The sequence below is a fragment of the Aotus nancymaae genome, unplaced genomic scaffold (genome assembly GCF_030222135.1).
Source record: "Aotus nancymaae isolate 86718 unplaced genomic scaffold, 86718_ANA_hifiasm-v0.15.2.pri h1tg000017l, whole genome shotgun sequence".
Taxonomy (NCBI): domain Eukaryota; kingdom Metazoa; phylum Chordata; class Mammalia; order Primates; family Aotidae; genus Aotus; species Aotus nancymaae.
The window spans coordinates 14,538,999-14,552,167 of NW_026988429.1; the positions used below are offsets into that span (position 1 = coordinate 14,538,999).

General features: G+C 46.2%; 1 protein-coding gene across 1 annotated transcript in view; it reads left to right on the forward strand.

Annotated features, from left to right (window-relative positions):
- LOC110568864 (metalloprotease TIKI1) overlaps window positions 1-13,169 on the forward strand; it is a 64,017-nt gene that overhangs the window by 40,809 nt on the left and 10,039 nt on the right. The window contains exons 3-5 of the mRNA XM_064377971.1: window positions 682-828; window positions 3,671-3,845; window positions 11,039-11,129. Coding sequence (XP_064234041.1) covers window positions 682-828; window positions 3,671-3,845; window positions 11,039-11,129 — 413 coding nt within the window. The remainder of the gene's footprint in view (window positions 1-681; window positions 829-3,670; window positions 3,846-11,038; window positions 11,130-13,169) is intronic.

Sequence of the window (13,169 nt, forward strand, 5' to 3'; positions counted from 1 at the left end):
GCCACACTGATGGTTGAAAAAGATGTGTATAATGCATTTTAAATCATTACAGTGCACTAAGCTTTCCAGTAGTCATTTTATTTTATTTATTTTTTGAGATGGAGTCTTGCTGTCACACAGGCTGGAGTGCAGTGGCACAATCTCTGATGTAAAACCATCAGATCTCATGAGACTTATTCACTATCATGAGAAACGCATGGGAAAGACCCACCCCCATGATTCCATCACCTCCCACCAGGTCCCTCTTACAACACATGGGAACAGAGTATGCTGGGTTTCCCAAAGTTCCTGCCCAGTCCTTTATGTAATTGGAATCCGCTGGTAGGTGTGTCTGTGAGTCCCCAGCCTTCTCCCTGCCCTACCTCCTGGCTTCTTCAGTCATTCCTCAGAAGCCAGCTCTTGGGTTCCCTCACCTCTTGGTCATGCCCGTGGAAGAGTTCCAGGTTGTTGTGTCCTTCATAAGGCAGTTCCCCAAGTGTGTCTGATTGGGGCTGATTTGGGAAGGCCCGTCCTTTTCTTTGGACATTGTTAGGGGATTTGTGTTCCCTTTTTTTAGTAGCAGTATCCACATCCTTACATAATGAGCACAGACATGAGGGTAGTGCAAGCTATGGACAAAAGAAATAAGATGGCAGCAAACAGTTGCCTTGTTAGTGACCTTAAAGAAGGCCTTTCTTTCAGGTCATCTTTGCTTTGAACCAGACCCTCCTGCAGCAGGAGAGCCTGCGAGCGGGCAGTCTTCAGATCCCCTACACGACAGAGGATCTCATCAAACACTATAACTGCGGGGACCTCAGCTCCGTCATCCTCAGCCACGACAGCTCCCAGGTGAGTGCCCTTTCCTTCAGCCAAGCTCAGCATGCATTTAACTCTAAGAATAAAAACATTACCTGGCAACACCTTTACATCCTGTGTACAAAGGATTGAGGTCATGAGGGCTCTAAAAATAAAATGGGCAGATTTAGATGTCATTAAATGAGACACCGCAGCTAATGAAAGCTTTACAAACCTTGTAAGAACAGAGAGGGGTATTGATGAGGGTTAATTCTAGGATCTCAGCCAAAGGATGAAGCTTCAAAGGATTTAGCAGCGGGCCACATGAACCAGCCTTGAGGAAGGGAAGGGTTCTGAGTCTGATGGCCTCCTGGCTGACAGAGGTCACACTTTTGCAAAATGATGGTGCAGAGCTTTGGCTGCAGTTTCAGTGGCCTCCAGGAATGTGTGAGCATGATATAACTGTGTATTCATGGAATGCCTACAGGGTTGGGGTGTTGGAGCTGGGAAGGCTGCTAGCATTTGCAGACATGGATCATTGTATCCTGTGGTGTTGCAGGATGAGTGTGGCTGAGCTGGTGGAATGAGTGTTTGCCCAACTCAGGCCTTACCTATGGGCCATCGAGGGGAAGGAAGCAGCTGGTCAGGCCTCAGAAGATTATAGTCTCCTTCCAGGAGGGAAGTGGGATGGATCTCTGTTGTGCTTTTATCAACAGGCTTCCCACAGGACAAGCCATGGTGCCTTCCCCTGCTCTCTAAGACTGCATGCAAATGGCAAACACTAGCTAAACTTCTGAGGTAGGGGAGTGTGTTGTTTCCCCCAATCAGGACCAGTGTCTGCATGCATGAGGACACTGGCGAGGGGAGACAGGAACTAGTGGGTGTGGGTGATGCTGTCCAGGTGTATGTTAGATCTGGGGACCCAGCCATGAGGAGACATGCATGCACATGAGAGCTGAAGAAGGAATAGCAGCACTGGGAAGAAGGACAGTACAGGCTGAGTGCAGCATTGGCCCAGGAAGGTGACATTTCATTAATGACAGAAGCATCGAAAGACGTAATAAGCATCCCCAAAAATCTAGAGGAAGAGGAAGTCAAATCAAGACAAAATGAAGCAGGAGGAAAGAGAGAACGAGAAGCACATTAAAGAAGGAAAAACAGAGTTGTTGGTGGTGATAATTCTTACCTGCACTCTTGCTGGGGGTAGGGAAAGGGGGAGAAAAGTCAAGATCAATTGGGAAATTGACATTTGAAGCAAGCAGCAGAAGAAAGTTAATATGGGCAGAGGATTTGGTAGTTACATGGGCAAATGGTGAGGCTGATGGAGCAGATGATACAAATGTCTCTTGTATTTCTCTCCTGTGGCTCTCCCACACCTGCCCTGCCCACAGGGCTCCTACAGGAGGTGTGGGGTGTCAGGGAATGTGCTACCACTGTGAGTGAGGACCAGGCGGGCCAGCAGGGAGTGGTGCAGGCTTTGGGTGATGTTTGGAATTTAGAAGGTAGAGCAGGATGTCAGAGGGAGGTCACCCTGTGTGACATTGCCTCTGTGGAGAGAGGGGCTCTGCTGAAGAGAAGAGATTTCGGGAAATGGGCAGGAGGATCTTACATAAAAGACATAATTTTTTTAAAAAGATGACAGAGTAGAAGATGAAGGCTGGTTGATTTGAAAATGAAAGAATATCATTTCAAGGCAGTTGTGGAAGGAGATCTGTTATCCATAAGATGGAAGTTAATATTATGTAATAGTCTGAGGACTTTGGAAAGATCTTTTGAGAGACTACTGGAAGCAGCAGCAGCAGCAGGCAGGGTAGCTACTGACAAAGGTAGTGGGTAACACTGTTAAGTCCCTGGGTGGAGGGGAGAGCATGCACCTGGGGAGGAGTGGGAGACTGAGGTTTGGGAAGCCAGACAGCTGAGGGGGTGGGGAGAAAACAGAGTGCCAGCCTTACCTGTAGGCCCGGGCTGCAGGAACCACCTGATTGTCACAATTTTGATGCACTTGCATCCTGTCATTAGCCAAAATACGGAAACTGGCTAACATGTATACCAGAATCAAGTGAAATAATTAGCCAGGATGCCAAAGAACACTGGGGAAAGCAAGGGAGAGAAATAGAAGTGGAGAAATAATGAAAATGTAAAGTATAGGATTTATAAAACATTTAAGTATTATAGAAATTTCATGTTTTTGGTAATAAAATCTAAAATATGTAACTATATAAAACTATTTTTATAAGAAAAGCATGTGTAAATCACACAAGTTAAAATTATGGATGTGTGGTGCAAAGATGCTGTCCTTTTTTTTTCTTTGTTTTTTTTTTTGAGATAGAGTCTCACTCTGTCACCCAGGCTGGAGTGCAGTGGCATGATCTTGGCTCGCTGCAACCTCTGCCTCCTGGGTTCAAGCGATTCTCCTGCCTCAGCCTCCAGAGTAGCTGGGACTACAGGCGCGCGCCACCATACTTGGCTAATTGTTTGTGTTTTTAGTAGAGATGGGGTTTCACCGTGTTAGCCAGGACGGTCTTGATCTCCTGACCTCGAGATCTGCCCACCTCGGCCTCCCAAAATGCTGGGATTACAGGAGTGAGCCACTGCACCTGGCCCGATGGTGTCCTTTTATAAACATCAGACAGAACCATTGAAGTAAAACAGAAGTACAGTTTTAAATAGCATCAGAGTTAATTCAGTGTACTTCACTTAATATTTGTTCACTTTGGTTACAGAGAATGTGATATAGTTGGAAACGTAGCAGACAGGAAACTCCAAGAACAGTGTCATTCTTCTCTTGTCAACGTCTTGACCATCTAGGTTGGGGGATTTGATGCTCCAGTGAAGTAACTTTGTTAATAACTTTGTTGCCCCTTATTTTATTTTATTTCTCTTTATTTTCATGGAGGTTCCCAATTTTATTAATGCCACACTACCACCTCAGGAGCGCATCACTGCTCAGGAGATTGACAGCTACTTACGCCAGGAGCTGATCTACAAGCGGAATGAGAGAATAGGGAAGCGGGTGAAGGCCCTTTTGGAGGAGTTCCCTGACAAAGGCTTCTTCTTTGCCTTTGGAGCTGGTGAGTAGTGGGTCACCTCTAATTAGCCTCTGAATCTGGGGCTTCTCTCAAGAAGGGAATGTTGAGGTGAGCCCCTGCTTAGAGCCTGTGTTAGTCATGAAGTGAGATGAAGGGAGTGACACCGTCCTTGACTTGTTTTAGTTGCAGAGTGGCTCCAGCTGGGGCTGGAGCATCTAGCACGGCTGAAATGTTGCTGAATGAGCTGGTGCATGAGACTTCACCCATAGCTCTCTCTACACATGAGCCAGCTGGGAAGGCATTTTTCCCCTCTGAACTTCACACTTAATCTCAACTTCTTCCTGGTACTTTAAACTTGGTAAACTTTCACTAAAAATCTGTCTGTCTTTACTCTTCTACCTGACAATAAGCCTCCCAAGTCCAAGGCCTGGGGCTGATGCATCAGCTGTTATTGACTGTTAACAGCGTACGTGGAGACAGAATAGGACAATTACTTGCTTTTGTAGGCTTCTTGAAGTAAATTCTCTCCTCTTGAGTAACTCTGACATGGAATTCTTTGCAGCCTCGGGAACTGAGGATAGAAATGACAGAGGCTGGGCCGTATGCAGAAAGATCATTTGCTGGGCTGGGTTTTATTCTTTCATATTTTTCTGCTAACTTCATAAACTTGGACAAGTCATGTTCCTCAGTTTCTTTACTGGTAAGATAGGGAGTTGGAGTGAAGCAATTCTGAAATGGTGGGATGAGGGCCTCCAAAAACCTATTCTTCCATAACAGCAATAAGAACACTAGAAAAAATGGTCAAAATCAACTTTTCCACAGCTCTGGAAATTAATTAAAGGCTTGCAATAATCCTAGAAGTGTTTATTTAAGAAAACAGGGTGAATTTTGATAGAAGTAGTGGGCTTCGTGGCATTTTAATTTGTTCTGTTTTTCATCTCCCTTTTCCCAGCTTCACAGTAGCCTTGAAAGTTAGGAGCCTTGAACTACAGTAGCTGTGAAAACCATTTGCCTAATGGTTACTGGAGGGGACAGAATGGGTTCAGAGTTCCTCCAAAGCTCCATCCTCAAAGAATCATCACTATTTGACATATCTAATAGCTCCCTATAAGTTCCATTCCCAAGCTTGTCTTCATTTGACCTGACTCAGAGCTTGCTCTGTGTGAATAGCCCTATTCTTAGGGTGTTTGTTGAAAACAATCAGTGATAGCTGTTTAACATCATAGTTGCTGGAAATAGCAATATTAATTGAAACTTACAAGGGGCTGCCCAAAAAACTTAGGAAAATCCCATAGGGGATTTTGAAAAGCTCTAACATATTCCTAGAAAGCCACATGCATGAGAAGGGCTGTGCACACCTGAGGAGGTCCTAATCTCTCACCTCTGGCTGCTGTTGAGGCTCTGTGCAAGCAGAATGTGAAAGCTAAGGAAGGGTCATAAATTGCCTGCATACCATCAAAGACATGCCCCAAAACTCACACAGCTCCTCTGCAAAGGCTGGGATCTTAAGGAATTTAAGGAAATCTCTATTTAGTCATTAGCCAGCCACTAAGCTAACTGAGCAGATCCTTCAGTGATCACACACACCACAAAGGATACAGACTTTAGAGACTTAGTCCTGGAAAATCACTAAACAAACGGCAACAACAATGTACCTGGAAAGAGGGGAGAGGAGATATGAGTTCCGGAGTTGGTGTGTTATATTAAATGTCTAGTTTTCAATAAAAACAATTATAAGGCACTTAATATGTTTGATCTACTAGAAAAAGAGTATAACACTAGTTGTTATTATAAATATGTTCAAAAAACTAAAGGAGGCTGGGCACGGTGGCTCATGCCTATAATCCTAGCACTTTGGGAGGTTGAAGCAGGTGGATCACCTGAGGCCTGGCCAATATGGCAAAACCCCATGTCTACTAATAATACAAAAATTATTCAGGTGTCATGGCACGTTCCTGTAATCCCAGCTACTCAGAAGGCTGAGGCAGGAGAATCACTTGAACCTGGGAGGCGGAGGTTGCAGTGAGCCAAGATCATGCCACTGTACTCCAGTCTGGGTCACAAGAATGAAATTCCATTTCCAAAAAAACAAGCACCCCCGCCCCCACCAAAAAAACCCCCAAAACTAAAATAAACCATATCTAAATAATTAAAGGAAAGTTTGAGAACAATATCTTGCCAGATACAAAATATCAATAAAAATTATTTAAAAAGAACCAAATAGAAGTTCTGGAATTGAAAGTGTAGGAACTGAAATGAAAAATTCACTAGAGGGGCTGAACAGTAGATTTGAACTGACTGAAGAAGAATCAACATACATGAAGGTGGCCTATTGAGATGATTCAGTATGAGAAAGAGAAAGGAAAAGGAATGAAGAAAAATGAATAGATCTTCAGATACCTGTGAGACGTCCTCAAATGTGCCAATGTATACCTAATGGGAGTGCCAGAAGACAGGAGAGGAAAAAAAAAATTTTAATTAAAAAAATGCTTACGCCTGTAATCCCAGCACTTTGGAGGCTGAGGTGGGTGGATCACAAGGTCAAGAGATCGAGACCATCCTGGTCAACATGGTGAAACCCCGTCTCTACTAAAAATACAAAAAATTAGCTGGGCATGGTGGCGCGTGCCTGTAATCCCAGCTACTCAGGAGGCTGAGGCAGGAGAATTGCCTGAACCCAGGAGGCGGAGGTTGCGGTGAGCCGAGATCACACCATTGCACTCCAGCCTGGGTAACAAGAGCGAAACTCCGTCTCAAAAAAAAAAAAAATGCTTGAAAATGTCTCAAATTTGATGAAAAACATTGCTTTGCACATCCAATGAATGAACTATAAGTTTTATAAAATAAAAAAGTTAAACACCAAGGCATATCATAGCCAAACTGTCAAAAGCCAAAGACACAGAGTCTTGAAAACAGTGACAGCAAATCAGACAAAGGATCCCCAAAAGGATTAACAGCAGATTTCTCATCAGAAGCCATGCAAGCCAGAAGGCTATGGGGGACATATTCAAGATGCTGAAATAAAAGACTGTTAAACATTGCCACATCCAGCAAAACTCAAAAACAAAGGAGAAATATGTTGCATGTCAGCTGAATCGAATTTGTATCTGCTGTTGTAGGATGCAGTATTCTTTAAATGTCAATTAGATCAATTTGATTGATGATGCTCTTCAGTTCAACTATATTCCCTATCTGATAATTCCAGAATCTCTATTATGTCTGAGTCTGGGTCTGATACTTTCATTGTTTCTTCAGACTGTAATTTTTCTTGTCTCCCAGCGTGCCTTGTAATTTTTAATTGAAAGCTGGACATTATGTATCCGGCAATGGGAAGTGAGGGAAATATGTTTTTAGTGTGAGAGTTTATGTTACTCTTTCTCAGAGTTGGGCTGTTTAGTGTTTTGGTGTGGTCTGAATGTTCCTTAAAATTCATGCGTTGAATTATTTCATTATTATCGTATTAACATGTGGGGCCTTTGGGAAGTGATTGTATTAACATGTGGGGCCATGATATTAACAGGTGGGGCCTTTGGGAAGTGATTAAGTCATGAAGGTTCCACATTCATGAGTGGATTCATGCCTTTTAAAAGGACAGGAGGAAAGTAGCTTAGGCTCTTTTTTTGTCCTTGTGCCTTCCACCATGTGAAGATTTAGCATGAGTCCCTCCTGCCATGTGAAGACTCAGCAAGAAGGTCTTCTGTTGGGCGTGGTGGTGCATGCCTGTAATCCCAGCACCTTGGAAGGCCGTGGCAGGAGGATCACTTGAGCTCAGGAGTTTGAGATCAGCCTGGTCAACACAGTGAGACCTCATCTCTACAAACATCAAATAAAAATTTAGCCAGGCATAGTGATGTGTGCTTGTAGTCCCTGCTACTTGGGAAGCTGAGATGGGAGGATCTCTTGAGCACTGGACGTTGAGGCTGAAGTGAGCTATGAACATGCCACTGCACTTCAGCCTGGGTGACAGTAAGACTCTCTGTATTAAAAAAAAAAAAAAAAAAGCTCTCATGAGGCGCTGAATGCCTATGCCTAGATTTTGGACTTCCCAGCCTGTAGAACTGCGAGAAATAAATTTCCGTTGTTTATAAATGACCCAGTCTGTGGTATTTTGTAACAGCAACACATACTAAGGCATGTTTGCTGTAACTCTAGGTCCCAGAGGCTTCAGTTTCCTCTAGTATCCTCTAGTTTTTCCTCTAGTTTTTTGTCTTTGTATTTTCTTAAGAACTCTTCTTAAATAGAGTCTGAGTCTCGCTGCTCTTTCACCTGTAATCCACCGTTATTTTACTAGAGCCCTATTGATGTGGTGCTAAAGTAAAGATACCATTTCATATTCACTAGGCCGTGACAAAAAACGATGAATGGTAAAAGGTTTTGGTGAAGAAGATATGGAGAAATTAGCACCTTCATACATTGCTACTGGGAATGTAAAATGGTGTAGCCATTTTGGAAAAGCTGTTTAGCAGTTTTTAAAAATTAAACATTGGGCTACCATTTGACTCAGCATTTCAACTTCCAGATATATGCCTAGGATAATTGAAAACATATATCCATAAGAAAATTTGTACATGGATATTCATGGCAGCATTATTTATAATAGCCAAAAAATGGAACCAATCCTACTATCCATCAACTGACAGGGATATTTAAGGTGATATATACACACAATGGAATATTATTTGGCCATAAAAAGGAAAGAGTTACTGATATATGGTACTACGTGGATAGACTTTGAAAACATTGTGCTAAGTGAAAACAGCCAGTCACAAAATCTTGTGATTATATTTATATGGAATGTCCAGAACAGGCAGATCTATAGAGACAGAAAGTATTAATAGATTAGTGGTCGCCAGGGGGTGGGGTTAGGAATGATGAAAATGTTTTACAATTCGATAGTGGTCGTGCTCGTACGACTTTCTGAATACACAAAAAATCACTGAATGGCATACTATAAAAGGATGAATTTTATGTCGTGTGAATTCTATTCAAACATTAATGAAACTGTTATAGAAATATGAGAGGTTTGGCTTCCACATCATGCTCATTGAAAACTTCTGCCACAAAACAAATTGCAGTTTCTGCTCTCAGCAGTGCCTGTGAGTATATGGTAGTTTTCTACTTCTGTAAGTCCTGTGTTTCATGTCTGGATTGGGCACTGTGTACACATTTGCACTGTCTCAACAAATGGCTTCCTGTAACAAAGCTGTTAGCCTGGGCCTCACCCTTGAGGTACCACAACAGTGGTGCGAGCCCTAGATGAGGACGTTAGGAAACAGAGCCCGTGGTGGGCGGTATCCCAGTGTACCACCCCGGGTCTGCATGAATGGAAGGTACCCAGGTGCTGGAGTGGGGCTTTTGCTTTCCACTCCTGCCAGACTTAGGTGAGCATCGAAAAGCTTCCCGATGTCCAGTGCAGGGGTAAGGACGCTTTGGGGAGAGGGGAAAGGTCAACTGGGTTCTGGGCTGGTGGGAGTTTGGGGCATAGCTTGGACTGAGCAGTTTGGTGGGTGGGCCCTCGGATGGGGGCTTGCCCAGTACTCCGGGCTTGGTTTGTCATACTGATGCAGTGCTAGACGGGGGCACATAGCCCCTGGGCACTTCGGGCATTGGGAGTGCCCAGGAGCTGTGAGCCCCCGTCTAGCACTGCCTCCTTCTAGGGCAAAGTTATCTTCCTGTAGCCGCTTTCTCTCTGTGCTTTCTGAAGGCTACGTTGAGCAGAGGAAACTATATAAATTGCTCCCAAACGCATGACTGTGTACTTTTAAAATTTAAAAGCTGTGTGGCTAGCAAACTTTCAATTGCGAAATGAAGATAACCGAAAATGGAAAGTACTGGAGTTTTAAAATCAAGCAGCAACTTTTGTCATGGGGATCTGGATATAAAATGTGAAGATTGGAAATGGAAATCACCTTTGGAGTAGAAGAAAGATTGAAGTCACAAGTGCTAAGTGGAAACTATAATCACTTGTTCTATGAATTGCCAGTTATTTGCAAATGAATAACCTAGGATGAGTGGTGAAAGACACAACCTTTTTTCTCACTTAGGTGTAGATCTGAAATCAGCCCGTGCTGATTTTTGGCTCCTGTTTGCCAGGGTTACTTCTTCAGTGGGCTTAGCCTCCTCTCCGACCCCACATTTCTAGGTAACAGCTAGCGCCCCTGCACTGGCAGCTGTTTCTAGTTAGGATCTGGTCTAGGTTGTGGGGAGGAGAGGGGAGATGGGAGGGAATGGTTTTGCCAGACTTCCCTTTCTGAGCCCCTGCTGACCCATGAACACCTGCTTTGATGCATGAGGGTGAAAGTGAAAGCAGGAGCCATGGGCCTTCTGCTTCCTTGTTGGACCTGTTTACTGTACTGCCATAGGCTCCCAGGGTTCCCTGGTTGGGGCTCCTGAGACCATAGTGGGTTTGTCCTATGCAGAAACCTCCAAGAAGGACAGATCTGAGATTACGTTGCCTTTGCTTTTTCTAGAAAGTGGTGATTGGGAAGTAGCCATTCCTTCAGTCCCACCAGCCTCCCTGTTTTCTCAGAGAGCACATTTACATTTCGTTCCTTCCTGTAGTTGGAATTTCCTTTTTTTTTTTTAAAATTGGGACAGAGTCTTGCTCTGTCACCCAGGTTGGAGTTCAGTGGCCTGATCTCAGCTCACTGCAACCTCTGCCTCCTGGGTTCAAGCGATTCTCCTGCCTCAGCCTCCTGAGTAGCTGGGATTACAGGCACCTGCCACCATGCCTGGCTAATTTTTGTATTTTTAGTAGAGATGGGGTTTTACCATGTTGGCCAGGTTGCTCCTGACCTCAGGTGATCTACCTGCCTCGGCCTCCCAAAGTGCTGGGATTACAGGTGTGAGCCACTGTACCTGGCCTGAATTCTTGTATTTTCTCCAGACCAGTGTCCTCACCTTTCAGTATCCTGCTCACATATCACCTCCTCTGGGAGGTCTTACCAGGTTGCAGTTTGATGTCCAGGCTTTCCCCTTAGCTGTGTGACTTCAGGTAACTCGCTGCATTGTTCTGATCTTCATTGTCATCGTCTCTGAAATGCTACCAATGTTCCCTACCTGCCTCGCAGGACTGTTGGCAGGCCTGATTCCAGAAGCTCCCTGGAACTGTACTGTGCTGGACAGATAGGAAGGGGACTTGCCAGGGTAATTTCTTGGTTCTAGGGCATGTGTCTGGGGAGAGCGTTTGGTGGTCCTGAGAGCTGCAGCATTTCTGGTTGTTTTTCTCACTGCAGGTCATTTCATGGGCAACCACACAGTGCTGGATGTTTTGCGACGTGAAGGCTATGAGGTAGAACACGCCCCCGCTGGACGACCCATCCACAAGTAACCGTCCTATGCTTCTGTCTTGGCTGGGGAGCTGAGGCCCTCACAGGGCTGCCTGGGCACCAGGGTGGGCTGCTGTCTTGAGGAGCTCCAGAGAACCCCTGTTTGGTCGTTTCCCCCATGCTGGACGTTTGGCACCAGCTCAGCTGGCTCTGTGTGACTGGGCTGTGTCAGACGTGGTTGGCAGGAGGGACACTCTGGGGTGCAGAGGCCGCACTGGTCTCCTCAGCAGTGTTTGGGGAGCGGGGGAAGGTAAAGGGAAGGTTGTCCAGGGGTTGGGGTGGGGCTAGCAGGGGAAGGGAGGAGTAATTAGGCTTAATGTCCAATGTTCTTTGACCCAGGTGTTTTGGGAGTTTTCAGGAGGCAGAATGGGGGAATCGGGCTGTGACAGTGGTAAATAGGCCAGAGGGGCTAGGGGTGCAGGAAGTGCGTGTCTGGCCACTCTCAGGGGCAGGAGAAGCTCTTTCTCTTTCTCTGAGCTGTTTCCTCCTCCCTAGGTTTATTTCTCTGTTTTTCTTTTTTTTTTTTTTTTTTTTTTTGGTCAAACTGCCCCCTGCCCCCACAGACCTTTCTGTAAAGACCTCAGGAGGCCCAGCCCCCGGCCCCTCAGCAATGCTGTCTGCCACTGGCCTCCCAACTGGTCGTCTGTCCTGGTGGGCCCCAGGTGTCCTTCCCCTTCCCCTTCCCCTGTAGTCGTCTGCTCGGACTGTCATAGCCAAAACCACAGACTGGGTGATTTCATCAACAGAAACACACTTCTCACAGCTCTGGAGGCTGGAAGTCCCGGATCAAGGTGTCAACGGGACTGGTTTCTCTTGGGGTCTCTCTGTTTGGTTTGTAGATGGCCGCCTTCTCTTCCTGCCAGCACATGGCGCTTTTTCCTGTAAGCTAGCGTCCCTGGCCTCTCTTCTAGTAAGGACACCCGTCATATTGGACTAGGGTCCTCATTTTAACAGAATCACCTCTTTAAAGGCCCTAACTCCCAATAGTCACATTCTGAGGTACTGGGATTGGGGCTTCAACATGTGAATGTGGGGGACGCTTATCAGCTCCTAACATCCCCTCCATTTCTCTGGCCCCTACTCCCTCACGATCCATGGTCAGCAGCCCCCTCTCCTGGCAGAGGTCTCAGCTGTAGCGAGAGTGCTCCAGGATGCAAATACCCATCCCTGACAGAGGATCCAGCTGTGGTGTCTGCCCAATGGCCGCTCATCTCCAGCTGCCCTCTTTCTCCTCAGAAGGCCCCCCTTCATCACACCTTGTCTCCCTGTCCCCTGTCACCCCAGAGGCTCATGCCTGGCAGGAGCCATGATTTTTCCAGTGTCCCTCTAGGTGGGAAATCCTGGACACATCCTGACTTCTCTTATCCCTACCTCTCTTCATGCCCTGTACTTACTGTGTCAATAGTGACTGCCCTTCACAGAGCACTTTCTAGTTTACAGAAGCCCTGATGTGAGCCTGCGCATTTCCCTCCTCCAGGCCTTTGGCTTCCTCCAGTGAAGACTGGCTGGGATTTGTCCTTCCCCATTTCCGTGGCCACCGCACCCTCCCAGGCCCTTCTCCCTCAGGTTCATTCTTCGCCCTTCTGTGGGACTAATCTTTCCAGTGTCCCGTATTCAAACCCTCCACGGTTTTTGATTGTTCTCTTCCAAAGTCATTGTCTTTACTCGGAGGTCTTAGCACTAAGACCCTACCCCTCCCACAGCAAGGATCTGCTGCTTGCTTCAGAAGAGCTTCCCTCCCGTTCCTGCCTCTCCACCTTTACCGATGCTACTCCCCACACCGAGGAGCCCTCCTCTCCTCCCCTTGACGGGGGTGGGGGTGGGAGAATCCTACCCCTGCCTGAGTCGGCTCTGCTGCAGGCTCACACTCCTTCCTGTTCTCCTTCAAGTCTGGAGGAGCCAGCCCTTAGGGGTTCTCTGCACCCTGCAGGACTGTGGGTCTTTCCTCCCCCACTGGGCTCTCTCTGGTCCCTTCTCAGCCCCTCCCACTGGGCTGACTGGGCTGGGGTTCCACGTACTGTCCCTGGGGTGCTGGAGA